This window comes from Ambystoma mexicanum, chromosome 1q (assembly GCF_040938575.1).
Source record: "Ambystoma mexicanum isolate Mex_15411 chromosome 1q, UKY_AmexF1_1, whole genome shotgun sequence".
Classification (NCBI taxonomy): Eukaryota; Metazoa; Chordata; class Amphibia; order Caudata; family Ambystomatidae; genus Ambystoma; species Ambystoma mexicanum.
Window position 1 is genome coordinate 1,013,278,216 of NC_090922.1, and position 27,093 is coordinate 1,013,305,308.

At 45.9% G+C, this 27,093-nt stretch overlaps 1 protein-coding gene across 1 annotated transcript in view; it reads right to left on the reverse strand.

The window, feature by feature from the left end:
• LOC138559855 (calcium-activated chloride channel regulator 1-like) overlaps nt 1–27,093 on the reverse strand; it is a 603,377-nt gene that overhangs the window by 13,352 nt on the left and 562,932 nt on the right. The window contains exon 13 of the mRNA XM_069642742.1: nt 19,079–19,315. Coding sequence (XP_069498843.1) covers nt 19,079–19,315 — 237 coding nt within the window. The remainder of the gene's footprint in view (nt 1–19,078; nt 19,316–27,093) is intronic.

Below are 27,093 nucleotides of genomic sequence, written 5' to 3' on the forward strand. Positions count from 1 at the left end.
CCCCTACAGGGGATCACGTTTGGTGGCAGCAGTATCAGACTGGACCATAAACTAGAAGAGGACTGAATCAGCCTCAAGTTTCATCAACTTGGCTTCTACATCCTTTATGCTGTCTCTCACTTATCTGGGATCCTATATATTTGCTCTTTACAGTCATCTTGTCAACAGTGTCAATAGCATGCTAACATTGATTGTTCAGGTATTAGTTCCCAGAGAACAATTCAGAGGGCTTCTTCAGAAAATGCAAGCAGTGCTCTTGTTGCTTTGTCATATTGGAGAAGAGGCGTATTCCCCTTAATGGAGCAATTTTTACATTCCTGCACAGAAGGTTGGTGAGGGTTCTTTTTCCTCCTCATCATCTTTAGTGACCACCTAGAGGGACATATTGCGAGTCCTGCCAAATACTGCTTAGGCTGGTTGACACGGTAGACCATCTTTATGTCACTGGGAGTCTCAAGATAAATGATGCAGCTCACATTACTTTCATACCACTGTGTAAGGTACCGCTCACTTTTCATAGGAGGGTATATGGTCCCACAGCCTCTGCCACCCAGGGGGTTTCTTTTTATTATCGTGCTAATGATTTGATTAGCTCCTGAATGGCTTTTTCATGTACTGGGCCATCTTGGATGAGAGTTGTTGTGAGTGGGCCACCTGGGATTTCCTCCCCAAACTTCTCACACCAGACATTATGGACCTATTACATGGTGTCAAACAAGGAATCCACTCACTTCTGTGGAACCTCACTTGAGGCTCTTCCATGCCCCTATCATCCATTTTCCAGCCATTTAAAATCCTTCAACAACGCCATTGGTATTAGAATGGAAGGCAGTAGAGAACCTCTATGTTACCCACACCTATGCCAAATTCGATTTGTGCAAGCCAACATGAAGGTGGTCCCTAAATGAGATAGAATCTGCTAGAGAACACCTACAAGGGTAAAGATGCCAATCACAGCCTATACCACCATATGGGCAATGCTCTTCAGAGGCACCACCACAGTGTCTCCTGTGTTATGATCATTCATTATGAAGTAAATCAGTTCCCTAAGGAAGTCTCAGCATATAGGCATCCAGCAATGTTAATCTCGGTCCATTCAAAAGATATTCCTGCCACTGGCAGTGGCACCAGTGGTGCCTTTACCAGTCCACCTGAATTCACACTAGCAACGCTTGTCTGCCAGGTTTTACAAAATGACTTGAACTTTATTTCACACCTTTGCCAAGTAAATGTAGCTGACTAGCCTGTCATGAGACTTTGTGACCTCCAAGTGTACAGACAAATGAATATCATAAGCTAAGTTCAATAACAAACACATGAAAGAAATGTACCTCTGCAGCAATACTAGTCTTCTAGACTACTCACACTGTCACCCCTGGCTTACCCACTTGTACCATGCCTTTCCATTTGTCCATCAGGAGCAAGGCTGCTTTCCCCCTGCATCACCCTTCTCCTTCCCATCAGCATGCTCATACGGCCCTGGTGGCTGTGCAGGCAGGTTTTCCTTAGGACGCTGGGATGTCTTTCAGCTGTGCCAGGTTTGTATTGGCACTCTTACGTAGTCCGGTCTTGCCTACCCTATGGAGTTGTTTAGTGCAAAGGTGCCTGCTAGGAGGCTTGGCACATGATCGTGTTCATGGCTATTTGCCCCGTCTGCCTCACTGCCATTCACATGTGCTTGATAAGAGGAGGAACATTTATATTTTATGCCCAATTTGAGAACTATGTGCTCAAACTCATTTAAAAAACGCGGTCCATTTTCAGACCACAAAACCTCACACACCCACCACCTGGGGAACACCTTGCACACAAGAAACTGGGCAGCCCACAGGGTGTGTGCATGGCCCTGCCTCTATGCAACTAGAAAAAGGACATACCACAACCAGCATTTATCTGCAGCCATTGCATATCTGTAGCATATATATATATAATCTATACGTAGATTCTGAAATGGGCCATTGGGCCTAGGGATTGCTCCTATTACTGTTCTGCCCTGCGGTACATTTCTGGCACACTATGGAATTTACTATGAACTGTGCAACATGTTCTAGTAGATTGGGTGAAAACCCTTCTGAAATTGTTGCAGCTAGAATCTCTCGTGTCGTGTGTGCTGGGTAGTGAAGCTTCTCCAGTGCTATGCTCAATAATGCTAGAGGAATAACTGGTTTTCCAGTGCTATCCTGCCTCCACATTGCCTCAGTGGGGGAAAAGGAAGACCCCCGCTTTCTCGATAAATCCTTTTCTCGTGTGAGCTTGACCTTGTATTTCAATTAACTAGACAATAGACAGCATGTTAAAGCCCTCCTTTGCTAACATGCACCATCCAGTCGTTTGCTTAACTTCTTCTCTTTCCAAATTAGATGTGGGTGGAAAATAGGCTGCTTTTTTTACCTCTACATCTGCAGCTTCATTTTTGGGGGTAATTAAGTCTGTTCATTTAGAATACGCTGAGCATTTTATGACTGCTACAGTCAATGAGAGAATCAATGCTTATATAAGCTTATACAATAGGGCTGCATGTTGCACTGGAGTGCCGTCTGCGCACCTCCTTTTCCAACGTGACATCCCTGCATGTACGGTTGACGTCACATAGGTGGAGTCAGAGTACATCATCACTTCCTCATCCTGGAAGCTCTGCAATGCTTCGATGAGCACCACTATTTCTGCAGCCTGTGCTGAATAATTTGAAGACAACCTCATGCTTCATACTACCTCAAATTCACCTTCTCTATTCAGTTTCACTACCGCTGCTCCCGTATACCTCTCCCTAGTTGTCTGGTTAAAGAACCATCAATAAAAACAATTTCCCCCCTCCAGAGGGTGTTTTTTCTAGCTTGGGGAATATCACTGTGAAAGTCGGTATACTTTTTGAAATCATGTACCAAGTCATCCTGTCCTACTGGTTATGCTGTAAACATTGCTGGATTCGCTGTCTTGCATCTAACAAATGTAATTGCGGGTTGGAAATAATCACGTCATACCCCAATGCACTTTGTGTGGTCATGTACTTTTGGGCTTCTCAAGGATTGCAAACAATGCATGTTCTACAAATAACGCTATTGGGTACCCCATCATTATACTTGAAGCTGTTTCAATTGCAAATGCAGCAGCATCTAAAGATCAATCCTTTACTGGGCAAACTTGTGGAAAATCTGGCCATCTCCCAGTTTACTCTCCACACTGAAACTGTTGGTTGTCTCCATTACCACCTGCCTGGCTTCAGAGCAGCCAGAGGCACAGAAACCGATCTCCTGAACAGCTGTGCAGATCTGCTCTCCTATCCTGACACCAGCACCTCTTCTGCCCTCATCCTTCTTGACCGTTCTTCTGCTTTCCACATGGTCAATCACACTATCCTGATCAATCGACTCTGTGAGAACCTGTGCATCACAGATAAGGGCCTGGAGTGGCTGAACTCTTTCCTCCTGGATCAACCCTCCCAGGTCCAACTTGGGTCATTTCCACCACCTGTGTCTCCACACGTAATGTTCCCCAGGGCCTTAACATCTCAACATGGCTGTTCAATCTCTACGTGGCCCATTTGGCCCACCTAATCTCTACCTTCTCTAATAACTTTTGGTGGTATGCGGATGACACCCAGCTATCTTTCAGGCACCCTACAGCCTCCTCTCCTCTCTTGCACATACCAGACTGTCTATCCATGATTCAGGGTTGGTGTGCCTCCAAAAGTCTCTGCCTTAATGCCAGTAAGACATAGATCCTTCTTATAGGGACCACTGCTCCTGCTTTCCCTCTCTCACTCTGGCCACCCTCCATGGGCCCTCTTCCTTCACCTTCCTGCGAGCCAAACAACCTTGGTGCCATCTTCTAATCCCCATCTCCCCTTCTCTCCTCACATCATTGACCTCTCCAAGAAGGCCCATTACCAACTGCACCCCCTCAGAGGTACCCTTCCTTTTTTGACTTTCCCTCAGAAGCTCATTGTCTCCAGAGCCCTGGTTCTCTCTAGGTTGGACTACTGCAACAGCCTCTTTCTCAATCTGCCTTCCTCTACTCTGCAACTAATCCAGAACAAGACGGTACGGCTTATCCTTGGCCTCAAGCCTAGTGACTGTATCTCTCAAGCTCTGAAATCTCTCCACTTGCTCCTGTTGAATGCAAGGATCAAGTTTAACACCCTCTGCATCGTCCGCAAGGCTGCCCACAATGCATTCAACATTCTCTTCATAAGTACCTTCCTTTTTGAGCCCTTCACTCAGCTGCTTCCAACTCTCTGTGAGTAGGGGGTAGAGCACTTTCCTCTGCAGGTGCCTCACTCTGGAACAGCCTCCCTGCCCCCCTCAAACTTGAGCCAGACCACTTGAAGTTCTTGAAGCAGTTCAAGACCTTCCATTTCTCCTCTGTTTTCACTCCCTCCCTACCCTGCGAACCTACCTGTCTGCTGAGTGACTGGTTGCTTGGTTATCCTCAAAATCTCTGTGGTAGAGGGCTCCTCTTTGACCAGTCTCCCCCACTCTGCCTCCAGGCCTGTTGTGCACTAGGGTCTGTGACTGTAACCTCTACAGTCCCCCGCCTCCTTGCACTTACCCAGAGCCGCCCTGCCCTGACTGCACTTACTCAGAGCAATGCTGCCCTGATTGCACTTTCTCCTTCATCCTTCCATCCCCCTTCCCCGTTCCCTTCCCCTGCACTTTGCTTTACTGCACTTGCACAGTCTGAATGGCACAAGGCCTAGTAAGATTGTGTGTCTTGTCCTCCCTCGTACCATCCCTCATCTCGTCATGCCTAGAAACACACGTGTTCAGGCGCATTATAAATGACATATAATTTCATATCATTGCTCACAGGGATAGTGTCCCTTCATTACTGGATCTAAAATCCAACTGTAATATGCTAATGGTTTATGTCCCAGTCCTAATGTTGTGTTCTGTGTAAGAACTGCTGTCATGACTTCTCCATTTGAATGGGAGAATAAATACAACATTTCATTGTAATCTGGGATCCCCAACACAGGGAATGCACTGATTGCCTTTTTCAATTTGTCATACCCTTCAGTCATCTCATCTGTGCATGTTATTGTGCTCTTATCTACCTATGCTTCTTTGAGTCCTTTTAAAATTGGTTGAATGTACGTACTTTTTTATCGAAAATACAGGTTCTGCAATAATTGCATAAGCCTAGAAAAAGTTGCATTTCCCTCACAGTTTTAGATGCTACGGAATTCATGATTGCTTGTTCTTTCAGGTGTCACTTTTCTCACTTCGTGAGAGATCAACTGTCCTATGTACATGACTTATTCTTGCCAATAGTGCAATTTCTCCTTCTCTTCCTTACATTCTTTCTCTTAGGGTATGGTCATGAGTTTAACTGAGTCTTCTCTGCATCTTTCTTCTGTCTCTCTACACACCAAAATATCATCCACATACTGAAACACTGCAGCGTAATCATCTATAAACAGTTCTTCGTCTGTCAAATCTGCCAGCCTGTATCCTTTACTGAGGGCTATCATTTGCCGCATGCAGCATCACCCTTTCTTCTCTGACCACTGCTGCTTCTAATTCTGAGGGAATAATCTCTCCTTCCTCATAGGCCCTGGGGATTTCTGTTCTGAACATAAATTCATCAGGTTTTCTTAATATTTTACCTACTAACCCGTGTAACCATGATAATAGAATAGTCACTCCACAGAAAGATTCTTCTGGATCTAAAAGTACTCCTCATAATGCTGTCTGCCATGTAAAAGCTAGTATAAACTCTCCCACATTCATCTAGTATATCCATGGAGTAGAGTACACTCTTCCTACATCAGTAAAAGTTATCATCATGTTTGCCATTAAGTCACGTCCTGATATAGATTGACTGCCTTCTGTCTAGAATATAGTAATGGAATTTACATATCATGTTCTCCTATAGAAATTGGTAACTCATCTGTAAAAGGAAGTAAACTCATTTCCCCGAAAATCCTTGTGCGTTCATGGCAGTACCTAAAATTGGGTATTTTCCCTCACGGACACAGGAACGAGTTGCTCCAGAGTCTACTAAATGAAAATGTCTTGCCCCCACTATCGTCACCTTGACCCTTGGCTCCTCTTGGGGGTCTTGTGTCATAGATAGTACTGAAAACAACATGTCCCTCTGTGGGCTGTCCTTTTGTGTATATAAATTCATCCCAGTATATGTGAAAGGATTTCCTCCTCTCACTGTCTCACTACCCAATTTTGGTGCAAATGCTTGTTGGGCTCTTGGGGTCATGTTCCTTTGAGGTACCATAGCCTGCTGTATCTGTGCTTTCTGTGGCTGTGCCTGTTGTGTTTACATGGGTGGCTGCTGTAGTTTGCCCTTGCGGCAATTGCATTTGCAGCAGTGCTGTCTGCATTTGTTGGGATTGTGGCACATATGTCTGAAGATAGATGTGATCTTGGGCATAATATTCTTGTGGTTCTGCATTATATTGTGGAGCATAACCCACACCCCCCTCTTGGAACTTGCCAATTCTGTTGCATGCCTCCTATGCTTCTGCATGTCCTAGCTATATGTCCCATTCTTCCACAATTCCAACATTGTCGTGGCTGTCCACCATTAAATCCTCCTACTCCTTGAGAGATTTGAAATCCACCTTGCCCTACTCCACTAGGCCCATTCCCTCTTCCTCTTGGCCAAAGTGTCCCACTCCAGTCTGTGGAATATCCAGCATTATTTTTCTGCCCTGACTTTGTCTCCTGTGTCACCCCTCCTTCATTACTTGTCAATAGCTTTCCCTCAATGGCTATTTTTCACAACGTCTTCTGAACTAACTTTGCTTTCTCCTGCTTTCTGTTCTCAGCTTTCTTCTTATTTTTTTCCTGCATTAATCTACAGTGATGCATGACTGTCATTTGTATTTCTGGCTATGCTTCCATTTCCACATGTTTTTTCAACTGCTGTTGCACTGACTCGAGCAGTCCCAGATACAAAATGTGTTAAAATAATGCTACCACATTATCCCATAGTTCACGGGTCTCACGCCGCCATTTTCGTGATTATCTTGAATAAATGCAACAGGATCTGCATTCTCTACAATGTTCCTAGTCATAATCAAAGCCATGACTGATTTATGGCACATTGGTGCCATATGTCTGCTCTGTAACTATTAAATGGTGCTCCATCATATATCGTGTTTTGCACATTCAATCCTGCTTATCCTGCTCGCTTCCAAATGTCATCAGCTCCCTCCCCAGGATAGCCGCTAGCAGACCTTTTATTTCACCTATAGCTAATACCATTCCTGATATCATCCTCTCTAACTCATGAATCAATTTTCCTGCACCAGAAGTTCAAATCATCAATTTACACCTTAAATTATCATTATCCATCTGCGGCAATGGTGTATATTGGGGCGTCCTCCCCCCCTTCTCCAGTAATGGAAATTGTGAAAATCCTAATTGATAATCATATTTGTGAACACTCCTTGTCTTCAAAACAAAGCTAGTGTCGCCCATTTGTTTCCTTCCTGGCATTGCTCTTAATTGCTTACCTATGAAGGGGATACATACCCTGCACTACGCAAACGTGCTGGTGGTCGCTCAACATATGGCATTGATTCTGGTGTCCTTTCTTTAGAGTCCTCTAAATCTGACCATTTACCCCATTTTTATGCCCTTGAGTCTTTGGGAAACCTGCATTAGCCCTCTCTTTGCGCCATCTCATTCTCCTCCCTTTCTTCAGCTGATATCATTATGCCCCAGCTTGTGTGACTATTGTCTCCTTCCGCGTCATTGAGATCTAATCTGTTTAAAGACAATGTTCCATACTCATCTGTTATGATGTCACCTGATCGATCTTCAATTCCCTTTAATAGGGAATCTTCTACATTCTCTGTGTTTCTGTACCTACATCTGTCACTCATTTCCCTATATCATTTCCAAAGTCTCTGCTCTGTCTTCTCTATCCTTCCCACTGGCCCATGCTGATCCCGACATTCCTTGCAGCTCCCTGTGGGGCTGTTGTAAACCTCTCTCTTCCTCCAGTCGTTCTTGTGTGTCAATCAGCACTATGCTCCTATGGCATAAATATTCTATTTCATCATCTTTTAATCCCCTACTCTTGTTCCTTTCTTTTTCTCTTCTCCTCATCTCCCTCAGATCTTCTTCCTCTCGCCTTTGTTGCAACCTACATACTTTCATTCTGTGGGCTTCTATCTCTTCTCGTTCATTCTCTTTCCTTTTCTTTTCCTGTCTCATATCGTCTTTGTTCTTCCTTTTGCTTGCATTCTTTTTCCCTCTCTTCTTTGTATGCTCTTTCTACTTCCTTCTCTTTCTTGTCCTGCTCTTCTCTCTCCTCTCATTCTCAAACCCCATCAATGCTCATATCATCTAGCTTAAGCAATATGTGAGCTCTCATCCATTCATTCTGTACTGTGGTCATTCCCTTAGCTTTATTCTTTATTTATTTCTGTTTCCCTGCTTCTTCCTCTATCCCCAATTAATCTTTCTTGTCTGTCCTTTCTCTCATCACGCTGTTTACTCTCATCCGGTGCTGATATATCTTTCCTTTCTCTGCTCTTGCTCTTTTCCGCATTACCCTCACTGCTATAAATGGAGGCGCATACGTTGGATTAATATACCCGGCCACTGCTTTAATTACTTTAAAGGGTAAAATCCCTTCTCCTCTGTGTCTGCACTCTTCTCTTCAGGATGGGGAAGGGGAGCTGAAGGTGTTTTATCCTCCCCTCTATGCTGATAGGGCATCTCCTCCCTATATGCTGGATCTTCTTTCTCACTCTGGCACATATTACCCAAAGCTCTAAAACCGCTAGCCTTTTCTGAAACTTTTTTCTCTTATATGTGGCATGCAAATATGTCATCATATGTTGCAACAGGTCTTTTGATAGAAAACCCACCTGAAGCCACAGCATGAATGTTTTATTGGTCACGCCTTGAACCCATCCAGAATGATATTTCCTTATTTTCGCTGTCTTTCTTGGTTATGTCTAAAATAATTGTAAAACATGTGTATCCCCCATGATGACAGATGGATTTTGATCGTCAATACCTACCCGTTGTTTTAGTCTTCTCTTTATTTTATCAAATATACATCGCCGGTCAATGCACCGCCAATCACTGTTTATAATCCCAATCAGGATATTGTTTAACTGTTCACTTTTTTATTTAAAAAAAATCTATGTAATGATATTCTGTTTCCTCCTTCATTTACACTTTCTATCCATTTTTATTATATCGTTCTTTTATTATTGGTATTTTAAGAGTCGCTTCTATATTTATATATTACTCTCCTTTTATTTTTCCCTTCCTGATTGACATCAATCTCTTGATACAAATTTCCAACGATCTCTTTTAATTTTGTATTATTGTTTTATATTCATCGGTGTAGCCACAACAAAATATTAATATTAACAGTTTTATAACCCCACACATGTGCTCTTTTTAAATGTTTACTGCATACGCCTTCCTTTACTATCTAAGTAAATGCATCCCTTCTCTGTTTCACTTCATTCTGGAGTTTGATACGCACTCTTCTGTGGGCCTTGCCTCAGGAATCCTAAATACCCTTTATTTTAGTGCACACCCTTCTGTCTTCTTTGAACCAGGATTCGAGGTATAATAGTATACCAGGGGATGGGAGATGTTGAATTCAACAATATCACCAATTACTATAGTGTCTGGGGCCCACCCGCACCCTTCCTGCGATCATAATGGAGATATCATCCACGGGGCAAATAAACTGTCTTTGTTCTCCAAAAGGCAGCCTCCATAAACAGGATGACACACTGTGGCTCAGGTTGTCTTTCAAAGTTCAACAAAAGTTCACGTTGGCCTCGGTCTGTCAGGCTCGGACCTCTCAAGGCATCAATAGTTCACTTAGACCTCCCACAGCCGGGCTCGGACCTCACAATTACAGCACTTGCATGAGTTCCCTTCCCCAAGCTTCATTCACATTCTTTAGGGGTTCTGTTCCCCTAAATTAATTGATGTTTCCCGTCTCCTTCAGCTGGGCTCGGACCTTTCACTGATGTCAAAGACTTTCAAATGTGGGAGGCTTTTACCATAGACCTCTGCAGGACCACTTCGACTTTCACTTCAGCTTTCCCTTAATGTTATTTGCCAGAATGTCTCATGGTATTGGTAGTTCTATGTGTCAGAAGTCACCACCTTCTTCCTCCCTTACACCAACTCCTCCTCACCTGAATCTTCCACAGAGTCTGTCAGAGGTTCTGTCTCCTTCTTTGTTCTAGACTTCCTTGTTTCGTTCCTCTTCTTGTCCTTCTTTTGAAGTAAATAAGGACGTGACTCCCCGGAGGCCACTGTGACTGGATGAGAACCAAGTCCTGGGTGCTTCCCAGGAGCCAGCCCCCAATCCCAGGGAAAAAGCCGTTAGGCAAGAAAAAAACCTGTGTAGATGAAGGAAGACTGAGAACTGGAAGAGGTGGAGTAGAACTGTCCAATTCTCCGAAGTGTAGGAAAACTTCTGGTTCCGGGTGGATTCCGGGCTGTGTAGCAATGGGTTGAATCCAAGTAAGGAATAGGACCAGCGACAATGAAAGGCTGCAGAAGTGCTCTCGTTACTTGTTGGCAGATCCAAGGTGGAAATGATGACAGGAGTCGCTAATAGGCTGCACTTCCACTGGAGAATGGGCAATACAGCAAGCAGATATGCTGAGGAAAAACAAGTAGCGCTGAACTTGCAGACGAACACAGAAGTCTGTCCACGGCAAAGGGCAAGGAGGAAACAGGTGGAACGGATATAAAGGGTAAGTAAAATAAAACAAGTATAGAAAATATGTAATATTAGATGAAAACAAAGAAAGTAAAGAAACAGACAAGCAACGGAAAACAGGGAAAGCGGATAGCGACTGAGGAGCAGGAGTTCTTACCTCGCCATGAAAATAACAGAGAAATGATCCACAAAAATAGCACCCACGAAGGAGTGACACCGCGAGTGTAACTAAAAAAGCCTAAAGAGGAATAAGTAGAAAGGCTGCAAATTTGTAGAATGATGAGCTAAAGAGCACTAAGAACTTAGCGTTGGGGGTATACAAAAGTACTACGATACAACGCATCGGAGTACCGGTGCGTACAACGTAAATACTTCCTGGAAGCCATCTTGGATAAGGCATAGACCATTAAGACAGGATTTTGGCTTCCATGTTAGGTGTGTTTCCATCGGCACCAAACCTTCCACGGCTGATGCATTACACTATGCCTCAATCAGAAACATTCAAAGAAATCTTCCTCTTCAAGCACTCACCTTTTAACTTCCCCTTTCCTCTGGGTTAATCATGACCATTGCACATTTAAGAGTTTGTTCACTTTTTCCACTTTATATGAAGACATCAAACATTTTTCGTGTGGGCTATTTCCTTTCACCTGACCACTCTGCTACTCTGTATCACTGGTTTCACAGTTATCTGTAAATTAAAAGTTGATTACTGGTTTGCTTTCTTTCACATCTCATCAGCACGTGCGTAACCTATCATGTGATACACTTTTGTGGCTTCAATGTTTTCTTGACAAAAAACAGTCTTTCATTTCCTTCGCTAATTCGCCAGTTGTGTGCTTTCCTTTCTTGTCTTTGCAGTTTTGATTCACGAGTCAAGGCTGATACCACAGGCTTGGTCTCGATTCCTCAACTCTGTCGTTCAACTGGGGGGGTTATTGGTGTACTTAAAACATAATGCAGGCTTCTTCTTTTCTGGGATTTGTCTTTCTCTGCCTCTCCTTCACAGTTTCCTGGAGGCAACAACCTCCCGCAGGGAACTTCAGGGTTTTCCTACCCCTCGCTCTGGTCCATCGATCGGTCATCCTGCTCCAGTGGGTTTGCCTTCGCCCCAGAAGATCTGCTCCTTCTCGTGTCTCACCTTGCTCAGAGTGTGTCTCTATGTTCCACCTTTTATCCGTGTGGGGGGAGGTAATGGGTATACGATGAATGCGATTAAGGTGAAATGCCTGAATTTGCCTGACCTGATTAACAGGACATGTCCAATGAGATATGTAAGGGTTAGCCTCTTTACTCTCAGATGCCCTCTTCCACAGCCCAATGTTCATATAGAAACAGGGGTTGGGACAATGGAGGATCCTAAAAAATAGGATGAGGTAAAGGCATGGGCAGGGGGGATACTGCATTTCACCATCAGTTCCCTCACCCCCACTCTCCTAAGATCCCCCACCCAGGTGATTCTCTCACATTGGCCCACCCCCACGGTCAGAATCCAAGGGCGATGGCCGTGCCCTGCCCACCTGAGAGAGTTCATTGGGAACTAGCAGGTGAGTTACCCTTTTCTTTATCACATACCCCAATATGTGTCATCTAGGATGTCATTCTATGTGTCAAAATTAAAAACCTATCAGGATATGGGATTGTTAAAGGGGAACATAACTACTGTAGAACATTTAAGGATTATTACATAATTGGCTACCCCTTATCTATAGGGCACGTCTTGAACTACCTGTAAATACAAATAGTACTGATTATAGCGGACAAAACAGTGGATTTGTCTATGCTGCATTGCACTTTAGGTTGTCCCTCAACCCCACTGATTTGTTGGCATAGTATCCCAACCTTGGACTTTTTACTATTTAGCAGCACCTACGTGAAATGAAACTTAGGTGTTTGAATACTATCGGACTACTCCCCATTTTACCAATTACTCCATCATCTCTCATCGGTAGGGTATAAGCCAAAGTCTTCTGTTTGTAGTTTGACTTTGTTGCCTGCTCACTGTCCTGGAACATTCAAGGGAGCATAAGCACACCACTATCTTAGCTTATCTTAATGAATAGCCTTTGTTTTCAACTTTTGAGTCACATGTGAAGAGACCACAAATTTGTCCATTTCAGCCTTTTATTTACTGCTATTTGATTTAATTATGCAGTGTGCTTTTTTCTCCTTCTTGGCCTCTAGAGACTTGCTCACTCTATCACACATGAACTTTGTTATGCTTTTAATTGACCAGCAGTGTGGCTCTCACAGATGTTTTCTTCTTCCTTCTTCTATGAAAAATGTCCCACATTTAGAGCTTATCCAGTTACTCCCTGTGTGCTCTGTGCTTATCCTTTATAAAATAGCATCCTTAACTCTGGGCCAACCTTGACTCATCATTGACTCTGCACAGGATGCTGTTTTTATGCATAGTCTGATTCTACAGCCTCAGGCCTGTTTCTGAGGTAGCTTGGTTAAGTTCAACGTGAGCCAGTGCCCATTTACCTAATATGACCATTCTTGCCATGTTATATATTCATCTATAGTAAACCTCTATACGTTTTCTTCCTACTGTGAATTACTGTGTATTTACAGTTTTTGGCCAGTAAGGTACATCATTGTCTTTAGATCCATGATTACTTTAGCTTTCGGTACATGTAACTCTCAGTGCTTCAGTTACATTCTTAATTCTAAGTATTTTCATATTGTTTTAGCATAGGTTCATAACTTCCTTATGACATCACTATGTCCTCATTAGATTTCACTTGAACGTCCATCCATAGTATTCATTGATGCATTCTGACATCTCGGCAGGGTGATCCTTCCATGTAGCATTCTTCCATGCGACATCCTTCCACATTTTCAGTGCCTGGGTACATTCTGTATGGCTGTTTGAGTGCATAAAATCTCTCAATCACCACTTGATGCGGTATGATGCCGGAGATACCATTTATTGCTTTTCTCTGACTGCTCCAATATGACGGTGGTGAGGGGACGGGATCTGGCAAGAAAGCATCTACCTGCTCTTCTACATTACCATCAGAGAAGGAGTACTTGTACTGGTGCAGCTTCTTCTATGGGGTGGTCCAGAACAATTACACCTTTAATTCTTGGCAACACCACAACCCTTATTATATTAGTTCTGGTTTGATTACCTGCCCCTCGGTACTCTGTACTCTCAAACTCTTGTTTTTTTTCTGCTCCTGGCCCTCCAGCTCATCCACACAAACTGCTTGCCAGCACCACTTCCCTGCCCTATCATACTACTATGTGCTAGGCCCTCCTCTTCCTTGTGGATGGTCTTCAGAAGGTGGCTTTTACACAGCAGCCAAATTTGTAGGTGGGGTAGGAAATGTGGCCTAAAGATCAAAAATGGTTTGTTGACACCATCGGCAGGTGCACGTTTGGGGAAAAAACTACCTTTTTTAATATGTATATACTAGTCATATGTTAATACACTGCAATTAACCAGGCCAGGAGGATAGTTCAGGAGAAACACTTTTTTCCTGGAAGAAAGACAACGCAGAGCAACACAGGTTTGTATCCCAGTCCTGCGCTTAGAGACTGGTTGCTGGTAAGTATTGTAATACAAAAAATGTAATAATTAACAGCAGTCATGTCTGTTCAGCTAAGTGACACATCAATAAAACTCATTGGCCTAATTAGTACACCATAAACACCAAGATTTGTGACAGATATGATAACTTCAATTAAAAATGCAATGCTTATCATTAATATGGTTGCATACTTATTAGGGTGTTGTTGTTTGTTTTTACATAATGGGAATCTTACTGTCAAGATACACAATACGTGATCAAGAATAAGCAAAATAAAGTAGCCACTAATAAACAATTTATAGCATTCATGCTAAGAAGCCCAATCCTTATTATTGCAGTCTCTGTCAGAACAGCCACCACAATCAACAGACACTTGTATTCCCTTTCTAGGATCTTTATTTGCATGCTGGCATGGGGAAGTCCCGAATCCCCTATAAAGTCTTTCCCTACAGTGTTGGGAAATCTACCTTGTTTCAGGGTATTTTGTGTGCATTGGGTGTGGGCTGGTGAAGTCCTTGCTTCAGGAGAGTTACTTTCTCATGTCTGCCAATTTGAATGGTGGAGGGTCCTGACAGTTGCAGATTTTGAGTGGTTGCCCAACAGGCCCAACCCTAGAGTCTCCTTTATCTACGTATTGTAATAGAGCCTCAGCTGGTCCTGCCTCATCACCGCCCATTATGGTCTACTCTGCTGCAGACCAGGGAATCACCCCTAACCATGTTCCCTTTCTTTCTGACTTGCTTCCACTGATGCCTTACAAACCCTCCTAAATAAATGTGCCTCCCCTGTGGTTTCCTCGTGAAACATCCCAGCTCCACAAACAAATCTATGCTCCTCCAATTCCTCCTACCTCCCTGATGTTGCACATCTCTTTTCTGCTATTTTAAAACGTCCTCCATCAATCTTCCCACTTACTTTTTAAATCCTCCAACCTCCTCCTTGCCAACTCTTCCAACAACCTTCGTACCTTTTCCTAAGGTCTGCCAACCCCCAACAACAGAGCTCTCTCTCTCTCCTCTAACAGCTACCCACCTCCACCATCAGCTCTCACACTTTTTCCAATGACTTCCCCATAACCTTCCCACCTATGTTGCACCGCTCACAACCTCCTCCAATTCTCCTCCACTGTCCTTCTTGCCAGATAGAATCCCTTCTCCGATATATTGCATTCTCCCACCTCCAATAATGCTCTTCCTGTTAAAACTTCCTCCACTCCTCTATCCTTACCCTCACAACATCCCCAAATGTTAATCCTTCTCTTCCAATATTTTCTCCCCAGACTCCTCCTATCCACACCAACTCTCTCCCCGCCCCTTTCCCCCCTCAGAGGTTACCAATTCCCAACTACACACTGCTCCTCAGCCTCATCATCTCTACTCCTTTTAATCCTTCTGAGGATGTCTCTGAAGTGTGACAGGCACTTCTTTGGGTTAGCTCACCCTCTCTCTGTCTCCCTCACAATTCTCCTGTCTTGTAAAAATGAAGGTTATTTCTGGGCCCTATTTTCCTTCATCAAACCAAGCAACCCATGGGAATCAGAGATGTAGTGTTCTAATCTAACACCTAATGGCCTGGTTGACAGGGACCCAACCTGTAAGATCCCTGAGAGTGTCATAGCAAGTGTGGTTAGGCACCCTTCCAGCTCATCCTTGCTTGCAGAAAGGCTGCTGTATGTGGAGGGACACCAACAAGAAGCAGGCAGCACTGACGGTGCAACAAGAGACCAGAATGGCCAAACCGCACTAGATGGGATGGCGCACAGAAAGGTGGCGTGTGTGGCTCCTCAGTCGGAGAATGAGAATGGGAGAGGGATGGTGCCAAGAGGGAGAAGGATGCCATGGAAGGTTGCAGACCTGGATAGCGCCATGGAAAAAGAGCAGCTCAAGCAGAAGGTATCTACTGAGCCTAGGTACAAGGGAGAACAGCAACTAAACCAACGGACGTCCTCCATAATGAAAAGAGGACCCACTAGCACACCAGAGAGATTATTGGTTAGAACAGGCATATAGATGGGGGCAGTAAAAGGGGGCAGCAGTGCCCAATAGTCCATTGCATTGTCCATATTAGAAATGCAGAAACCTCGCATGAAGAAGGGGGTGGGATTTACAAGCCTTTTTGATGCCTCAGAAGCCATTGACCCCCTTTAGGCCAGGCAAATAATTATCATGGGAAAGTTGGTCAATACTGGTTGGGGAGGATTATTTAAAAGATATTCTTCCAGGAGTTTAGTCTGGGTTTGTTGGTTGAGGACAGGATATGGAAGGACGTCATCCAAGAGACCAGAGGAGGACAGACCGGAATGAGCATGGAGGTTGCTGGAGAGAGGGGTCTGTGGAGTAGTTGTGCATCAGTGAGAGGAGTGAGTGAACTAGTGGTAGCAGGGGATCTAAGCAGAGGCAGTGGCAGTGATAGTGGTAGGAATGGTATGATAGTGGATGTGAGACATTGTAGTAGGGAGGGCTAGTTGTAGTGTAAGGTAGTGGGTAATAACAGTGCCACAAGAGACCAGCGAGGCCGTGTTGTGGAAGCCAGCCACGCACAGCAGCAACCCAGATGCAGCACAGAAAGGGGGCATGTGCAGCTTCTTGGAGGGAGAGCGAGAGGGGGTGGCACCATTAGAGAGAAGAACACAACAGAGGGTTGCAGACAAGGGCAGAACCCTGGAAGAGAGAGTGGCTAAATCATATAGCATCTGATGGGACCCAAGCATAAGGGGGACCATCCCATTAAACCAGATCCTTCATAATAAAAAGTGACCCAATAGCCCACCAGGGAATTTATTAGTTAGAACAAGGCTACAGAGAGGCTGCGATAATAGTGGGGCAGCAGTTCCCCATAGCCCATATCATTGTCCATACCAGAAATGCAGCAACACCACATGGAGGGGTGGGGGGCTTAGAAGGCCTTTTGAAGCCTGCCAAGTTCTCACCTTCCACACACCCCTTAAGCCAGGTAAGTATTTGGCTAGGGATAGCTGACCAACACTGGGTGGGGAAGGGTTATTTAAAAGATGGTCTGGAAGGAGTTTAGTGTGTTAGTTTTGCTGAGGACAGGAGATTGAAGAAGGTGGTTTGAGAGACCAGAGGACGACAGGGCTGAAGGATCATAGAGGTTTCTGGAGAAATGGGTCTGTGGTTGTGACTGAGTGAAAGGAGCGAGTGAGCTAGTGGTAGAGTAGGAATGAGTAGAGGTAGTAGTGGTTATAAGTGAACGCAGTGATAGTGGTAATAATGGAATGGTAGTGGGAGTGGGAAATGGTAGTAGAAAGGGTGTTATAGTTTCTGGTAGTCAGTAGTAGTTCAGCGAGAGGAGAGAAGTAGAAGTGGTAGAAGAGTAGTGGTTGGAAGTAGTGGTGGGAGTAGAAGTGGTAAACATGGTGGGTAGTTGTAGAGAGCAGTACAGAGAAGCAGGAGTACAGAGAAGTGGCAGTACAGAGAAATGGGAATACAGAGAAGTGGTAGCATGGAGAAGCGTAGTGGAGAAGTGGTAGTCACAGCAGGTGAAATAATAGTAGCAGAGAGCAACACAGTGGTTGTAGGAGGTAGTGGTAATAGTGAGTGGAGGAGTAGAGCAGGGAAGAAGTGAGAGGAGGAAAGAAACATTTATGGGTGGAGATAGGAAGCTGGAGTGAAAAATCAGAGCAATAGTAGTGTGGTGGGGAGAAGAACATCATGGGACACCAGAGTAGAAGACAACAAGGTAAGGGTGTGAGTGCATGTTGCAGTGTCCCCAACAGTATGGAAGAAGACACCATTCCTGAATGCTCTTAGAGCACTAAGCATGGCTAGGAGAGGGATGGATAGAAGACCTCTAGACAGTCAGTCAGCGTGCATTCAGAGAATCCAGTACAGCACTGGGCAGAACCAGACAATGGGTCTCCACTTTTGGTCGAACTAACAGCTGTTATGAACACCTGGGCTAGGCGGGGGAAAACTGAGGGAGCTAGGGAAAGAGAGATGGACCACCTTAGCACCAAGTTCCCAAAGACCCCGACTGGTCCTGAAAACTCCAGAAAACCCATCAGCCAATCTGTGAATGTAAAAACAATTACACACCCTTGGAATGATCTTGGAGCCGAAGGAGTGGTTATTTGTGGAAACCCCCTCACACCGGCTAATTCAGTGTGGAGTTATTTTATGTGCAGCAGTTGCTATCACAAAAGAGCCCCACCCTAAATTGGCCAGGTCATTAAGGGATCAGAGGAGCTGCAAACGATCATTCTCTTGTCACAGACACACCCTCTGGGACACCATACCGGTATTGGGTCGTAAAGCCCCCACTGTTCTCCAGTTTTGGAAATTGCTCAAAGCATGGCTTTTTCAACAATACCTGACCAGGGACCAGTTTCGATGTATGCATAGACTGACGCGTAGGCTGCAACTCACCGTACTGTGCAACAGTTGAAAGATGTCATCCAAAAACGCTTGCAACCCAAACGCTGCACATTGTTCCACTGTTCTCAAGCAAGGGTCGCTCTTTAAACAATACAATCAAATATAACATCATGTGAGTCATGTGACTGTTCCCTGCTATGAGAAATAGGGGACCCCAAGAGGTTTTTTTATCACCTCACACGGCACCGCTGAATCCCAGCAGGGGATCTCATTACATCGCTACAGGCCATGGAAATGCAAGGGCTTTTGCTGTATTGTCAAGTTTGGGAATTGCCTTAAACATACATTTTGTCAATTAATAAGTGTAAAAGGGAGAATACTAAAGGGATTTTGACAAAAAGCTTGAATCAAGGTGATAGAAAAGAAAGTAGACCACGTGCTCAAAATACAGTTACCATTTTTACCAATATTTTCTGACAATCAGAAATTATCTTACCAAATTACTCTCGCAAAGTTAAGTAACTGATATACCTCTTCCCTGATCCAGGTCATCTCCTGGTGCCGTCCATGATAACTCAATTTTGCTATTTGTAACTTGGGCTTCCAGATCAAAGATTGTACATGGCGGAAACATGTCTGGTAAAGATCCAGGTGGCACTGCAGACACTGTGAACGACCTCCCAGAGGCGGTTCTGCTGAACGGCTCCAAGTTGGTTTGAAGATCCTCATCACTGACTGAAGGCCTTGGTGGGTTCATTTGGATGTTGCCTGGAACAACAAATGATGCACATATTGTAATGAGTCAAAAGTCACTTATTATAGACCAGGATAAAGATTTCCCTAACGCAGTGGTGTAAGTTGGTGGGAGTGGTTGGGAGCGGTGCTACTTATATGGCACGGTTACCGCCAGACTCATAATGAGCCCATGCTCTTTAAACAGGATAGATGCATGCCAGACTGCTTCCTCCCCCCACAACCCCTCCAACAACTGTGCGCAACATCAGCAAAACTCTTGTCATACAATTCAGTGATTCAATCATTTTAATGAAGCTCTACCATGCCTGTGTGAACTTGCTCAGCTAATTTTGAATCGCTGGAATTTCACCATTTCTGCCAGACTGAAGTTTCTCGAACTTTCTTCAGATTTCAGTGCGCAGGATTGTGTGTGCTTGACCTGAGGTTATATAGGTGGAATGTAAAGTTGGAGTTCATGATTAGTCATGACTGCAGAGGGAACAGGTTGCTGGATTACAATAATCGAGAGGACTTTTTCTTTGAATTATGACAGGGTAGTTGATGGAGCAGTAGAACATTACTTTACATTCCAAAGTTTGTGGGAGGTAAGCAGGCAGTTATTAAGTTTTAATTGAGTGTGTCACCTTGTTGTGACTTTTAGGGTGAGCTGGCAAATTGCAGTGACCATGCTGCATGACATTTGTTGTCATTGGGCCTCATTACGAGTTTGGAGGTAGCCAAACTCGTGTCTGGGTCCGGGTCTCGAAAAAAGGGAATTACCGGACCATTCTGACTTTTGAGGGCCGGTAATTCCCATTTTCGGGACCCGTACCTGGTACGTCCCTGTTCACATTTGAGCCCCACAGGGCTCAATGAGAATGGGGAGGATGCTAACAACTGACCCGTTAATGACAGGTCAGTTGTTAGCATCTTGGTCTGCTTGTGGATGCTGATATGCACGTTTGGCCAGACCAGACATGCATACACCCACCAGCGAGCAAACTCGTAATGTGGCGGCCTGGTATGAACGGTGCCGGTACCTTACCGGCACCGTTAATACCGCGCCCGCCAGGGTCGTAATGAGGCCCATTGACTTCTAAGGAGCAGAACATCGGAAGGTTACATGGAGAATGGAGATAACACTCGGAGGCCATAACTGAGTGTTCAACACACACAGTCTTGCTGTGCCTAGTGGAGAGAGGTTTTTAGTGGATAAGGAGTGCTGGGGAACCTCATGAGTCTCTGAGGTCCCAAATATGGAATGGGGTTATACTCAAATGTTTGATGAGGAAAAAGTTCACCCAGTCTTAATCCAAATCACAGCTTAATGCTGTCTCACACAAGGAACATTCACTCAGAAAGCATGATTATCTTGGGGCTCACAAAGATAATTATACAGTAACATTGGGCCTCATTACAAGGTTGGCGGTCTGATAATAACGGAGCCGGTAAGGCAATACCGGCATCCATTACAGGTCTGTAGTATTCCAACCCTAGACACCAGTCCTACCGGCATCGACAAGGACCCGCTGTGGCCGTGCACCACCGTACTGGCATGCGGTCGTGTGCGTGGGCACCTTGCCCGTAATACCGGCATGCCACAAGGAAGAGGACATCAAGAGTCACACGGACATGCACATACCGGCATCCAGATGCCAGTAAGAAGGGCCACCATGATGCCGCCAATACCGGCATCGCGGATCACCAGTTAATAGGAAACTGCTGTGCACCCAACTGCCACAGGTGCACACAATCAGCACAGGTGGAGGCAATGGAGCAAGGCCCTACACAAACGGATCACACCCACACACCACACCCCTTAAAAGACCAAAATGATACCACTAGCACTTGCCATACTGGAGCTGGAAGACATGCCTGCACTGCTACTCCTTGAGCAGGCAGTACAACAGGCAACACAGAGGAGACGCAGGAGGAGAAGGATGCTGGGACCGGGCCAGCAAATTCCACCAGTGCAGGCAGTTGTACCCCGCAGACAGCCATCAATACCACGTATAAGGGCCAATCCATTTGACTTAACCCCAGCACAGATCCACACCCTGTACCGCCTGGACTGGGACACCATCACCACCATAGTGGAATTAATACAGGAAGACCTGGTCAGCCTGATCAACATCCGCACAGCCATCCCCCCTCTGCTGAAGGTAGCATCTGTGCTCCACTTCCTGGCCACAGGCACCTACCAGCACACAGTGGGACAAATGCATGGCATGTTGCAACCATGTTTCTCTGTCATGCTAAACCAAGTGCTGGATGCACTACTAAAGCATACAATGGCATACATATCCCTACCACGGACACCACAGGAGGCAAATGCCACCAAAATAGCATTTCATGCACTGGCAGGCATGCCCAATGTAATTGGTGCCCTTGACTGCAACCACGTACAGTTGGTAGTCATACTTGCCGTGGAGACAGTGTACCGCAATCGGAAGCTATTCCACTACATACATGTGCAGATGGTGTGTGATGCCAGCCAGATCATAACATATTGCTGTCCCAGATACCCAGGATCCATGCATGATGCCATGGTGCTGAGGAACTCCTCACTACCCCGCTACATGGAAGGAGGCGTCGTACAACGTGGCTGGCTGTTGGGTGAGTCTGCCCTCTGGGCCATGGGAGGAGAGGGTTGGGAAGGCCTACATGCATTTGCAAGGGGAATGCCCTCTGGCCCATGGGAGGAGAGGGTTGGGGGGCCTATATGCATATGCAAGGGGAATGCCCTCTGGAATATGGGAGGAGAGCGTTGGGGGGGCCTACATGCATTTGCAAGGGGAATGCCCTCTGGGCCATGGGAGGAGAAGGTTGGGGGGGCTACATGCATCTGGAGCAATCCCCTGCCACACAGCCCTCACATGTGCATGCATCATGGACCTCGACAATGCAACGGGGTGGATGGTGGTTCAATTGTCTAGGCCCCTAAGTCGTGTACATCACCCAATGCTAGCACCATGGATTGGCAAGTACTGTACAGGGCAGATAGTCATGTAGATGTGGCTGCCGTCGACAGGATAGTACATGTGAACATGAAAGAGGTACAGGCTGAGCACATATGGTAACTGAGCAGTAACCTTACACATACCACCTTCTGCTCCCATGCAGGTGATGCTGGCTATACCCTGAAGGAGTGGCTCCTCACCCCTGTCAGGAATCCACAGAACAGGCACAAAGAGGACTTCAATTGTTCACATACGTGCACGCGTGGGGTAATTGAGCAGACCTTTGGCCTGTTGAAGGCACGGTTTTGCTGCCTCAGCAGGTCGGTTGGCGCCCTCATTTATGGGCCTGAGAAGGTGGGCAAGATCATCATGGCATGTGCAATGCTGCATAACATGTGCATCCGGCAGAACGTACCCCTGCCACCTGACATGGAGCTGCCACCACCAGGTGAAGTAGAAGGAGAGGAAGGAGTAAATGTTGGACAACATCCAGGGCACGATACACATGAGGGTCACGCAGTGTGCCAATCGGTCATAGATCAATCATTCTGATGTACTGTGATGCAGAGGGTGCCATGTATATGGGACTCTGGGCACTGGGTGTGGGGGTATATGGGCACAGTGCAATACGGGTTTATTCAAGTGATGGTTTGTACAACATGATTTAACACTCCATGCCCCCAAACACCCCTCCCCCTGACACATCCCCACACCCCCCCACTGCCAACACCCCCCATATTACACCACCTCCACCCTCCCCCAACATCCCCCACACACCCTCCCCACTGCCCACAACCCGCGTACTACAGCCCCCTCCAACCTCCCCCTAACACCCAAAGTCATCAATGGCACAAAATGTGTCTGGATGCAGTGCTAAATAGAATGTGCAGGGTGGCCCTGCTACTGTGGAGCCCCCATTGGAGGTGGGGGTTGCATCTCTGAGTGCCACCCACTTCGCAGGGACATGCGCACGAGGCTGGTCTGTGTGGAACTTGCTGGCGTGGTAGATGCAGATGAAGTAGATGGTTGTGTCCCCAAATCCACAGTTTGCCACTGCTCCATGCTGTCTGCAATCCTGGTGAGGCACTGGCCCAAAGCATTGAATCCAACCCGGACTTGCTGAGCATTAGAGTTGATGGCCTGGATTACCGCTGCAGTGCTGTCAGAGATGACACAGTGTGTTGCCTTGCCTTTTGCAAGGTACTGTTTGACCTAGCCATGCATCTCCTCCTGCCGGCCCTCCATCCTGGACAGACGTCCTTCAAGGTCCCATATAGCAGTGTTGGTGGTGGATGGTGGGTTAGGTGGTGTTATTGCAGCCAACCGGGCTGTGCAATGTTGGAGACCACTCTCCATGGCTGCCCTGTCCTGATGAATCCTGGCGACAGGTGTCCTGTGAGGTGACCTGTGGGCTTGGGGTTTGACCTACAAGCTCTGAGTGGAGGACTCCTGCATTGGTGTATTCGTCAGGGCCACCTTCCTCATCGCCACTATGCTGCGCCGATGCAGCTGTCTCCCCTATTGAACTTGCGGCAACGGACTGTGTGCCATCATTCTCCATATCAGCATATGTGTCCTTGCCCTGAGTAGGTTGTGTGTCCAGTGGTGCAGTGGCAGGTGTCTGCTGGTCCTGTGTAGGTGGCAGCGTGGCTGGTTCGGCACTGGTTGTTGTCTTGCGTGCCGCTTGGACCATCCTTGGTCCCCTTGACATAGATGGCCTGGTACCATCATCTTGGCCCCTGGGTCTTTTGGCTAGTGTTGTGGCTTGTGCACTTCCATGAGGTTCTTCGTGTCTGCATCCGTACCTATGGGGGACAGAGAGTGGCAGGGCATCAGTGATGGTGGTGCTTCCATCATGCACGCGTTGGTCTTTGTGCAGTTAGCGCCATGTGATCAGTTGCATGCCTGGGTTTGCAGCGGGCTGGGTACGTGCAAGGTTTGGGGGTGAATTTTGCAATCACGCAGGTGTTCACATGTTCACCATGGTGTCTGTTGTGGGACCTTGAGGTGCATTGTGACTTGTGTCGGATGTGTATTCGTGTATGGGAATGCCGTGCAGCATGAATTGGGATGTGATAGTGGTGGGCCCAGCATGTGTATATGGATATGTGTAGATGTGTATGATGGTCCATGTCTTGGCTGTCATCGCTGTCACATTTAGCGGTCAACTGTGATGATTGGTTGTCATGTGTTTGTAGGGACACTCACCTTCATCTGCCGATTTTGGCACACCAAACTTGCTCCACCGACTCCTTCATTGGACTCCACATCTATCACTGAGCTGCAAGTTTCCTCCCATCTAGCCAATTTGATAGGTGAGTGAGGTCCGCCACCTATTGCCAGCCACTGGCTCCGATTGGCTGACAAGATGTTCCTCACTCTCAGCCTCAGGTCATCCCAGCGCTTTTTGCAATCGTGCACTGTGCGTGCAGTGGTGCCAACTGCACTTACTTTCCTTGCCACTACATCCCAGATGACCTTCTTTCTCAGCTGTGCTGGATGCCTGAGGTCACTGCAGAATACCACATCCTCATTCTCTACTAGGGTATCGGCTAGCATGTTTAGCTCCTCAACCCTAAATCGTGGTTTCCGCAGGCAGGCAATGCCTTTCTGGGTAGCCTTTGACATTTTGTCCGTGGTGTGCTTGGAATTTTGCCTGTGAAGGTCCAATATGTGGAGGATGGCAATGGATTGTGTTTTTGAAGATGGCCGTCAATGCATTTCCCGTTCCGGCGGGATGACGTTACTTCCGGGTCCGGTAATGACGGGCCCATTCTTACCACTATATTAATACCGGAACCGCTATTTAGGGGTTGCTGATGGGGGAGGTGTTATGTGCGCATTCAATGATGCTGCTATCTGGGGGTTTGAGGGTCGTTACCGGCATGCCAGTACAGCCATTACCAGCATGCAGGGATACGTGTGCTCACGCACTCGTGATCACCTGCTGTTTGCGGGATCAAGCCTACACAGAAATGTTATTACCGGCATGCCGGTAAAGGGAGTCTTTTAGCGTCAGCCTCATAATGAGGCCCATTGTCAGGAATGTCCTACCAGTCAAAGGCAGCAGCCATTAAAATACTGCATTAGTAAAATAGCAAAGACACTCTGCATCATAGAACGGTTGATTGTTGTGTACTGGGAGCTTCAATGTTAGATTATTTCCCACAACAGAAGGTTTTGACCGAGAAGACCATCATCGGAGTGCAAGGGCAAAATGCAACCCATATGGGTGTAGTAGTCTACAGGATGATTTGAAATAGTGGGATGACAGCCTTAAGAGTAAGCGTTAACCCATCTCACATGATAGATGTTGTCCCATTAAATGGAGAGGATCAGTCAGCGATCTAAAAGATGTGAGGTAAAAGATGATAGTCACAAATACCTGCATCATTCATTTTCTGTATTTGTACGAATGTACAGTTTTTTCTGACAACATCATAAATGTCCAGCACGTGGACTAGGGGTTTTGGTTTTGACCCACAGTGCCTACGTCATACCATCTGTGTGCAGGCAGTAAGCTCAGTCAAGTCTACACCCTGAGTCATGCAGCATGTGTCATGGATCTCATTCTGGTCTCACAATTGTCACAGACCTTAACTCAGCTTCTTAAGGCAACAGACTCTTCATTGTGCCCTTCCCACGGGTCCTGCATGCAACTCCACTCACCAGCCTCACTTAGCCTATCAACACTAGGACGCTATCTCTGGGGTCTCTGTTTCATGAGCCGCAACATATCAATATCGCACATGAATCAAGCTGAGGGGGTAGCGCCGGCCTGAAGTCCCAAACTGCCACTGAGGTTGCATTGATGCCACCACAACAGATGCCTTTCAGATTACCACAGTTAAGGGACACAAATAAATCAGGTCAGTCTACTGGCATCCCACCTTGTTTTTATGTGCTGTGTCTTCACATGTGAAGTGAAATAAAGTACTTTCACCACATTATTTTGTCTTGGCTTGTACGAGACCATAGAGCTTAAGAGAGCAGCAGACATCTTGGTCATGGACCCATATTGAATCTTTCTTTTCTTACTTTTAACAATGCTGTAGCCTTCAGGATTCTGGTGGTTACCTGACCATTTTTGGTTTGAGCTTGTATATTTATCATTAGTTTATTGGGTTTATTAACAAATTGCTACTTCAATTGTACTTGTTTTCCTGGAAGAACAAATTGCTTCTAAGATGATTGCCTGGGCTCCATAGGTTGTATTTATATGCTCATTGCAAACTGGCACAAGTCTTCATTTACCTACTAAGGATGGAGTCAACCAATAGCCTATACTTGGCTCAATGGGCAAAATGCCAAAACTCTGGTCGCTCATATCACCTCTGTTTGAGGAGTAACAACATACTGTCTGGTGCTGCTGCTCAATATCCCAGAGTTGCTTTACATTTTTAATTTAATTTATTTTCTTTCATTACGTTTAATATTTGTCTTGCAGCCTTCACGTCACTGGTGGTTGTCTGGCCACCCAGATTGTTCATGTGTTTCCATTAGTTTATCGTGTTAATTAAAGCTGGTTACTTATTTTCTTTTCTTGCCAGAGCCGATTAACTCTAAGGAAATTGACAAGGCAGCACAGGTTTTATTTGTGCTTGTTCTACGCTGTCTCTGGTTGTGATTTTCCTTCTATGGGTGAAGTCAAGTTCCAGGGCCTCATTACAAGGTGGGCGATAAGGGATTACCGGCACCGGTGCTGGTAATCCCTTACCGCCCTACTACGAGTTCCCTTTCACCCCTATAGGGGCTCAAATGGGAATGGGAAAGGGCCCTGGTGAATGGGGAATTACCACCCCCGCCAACCTTGGAATGCGGCGGTAATAGCTCCATTCACCAGGGCGGAGT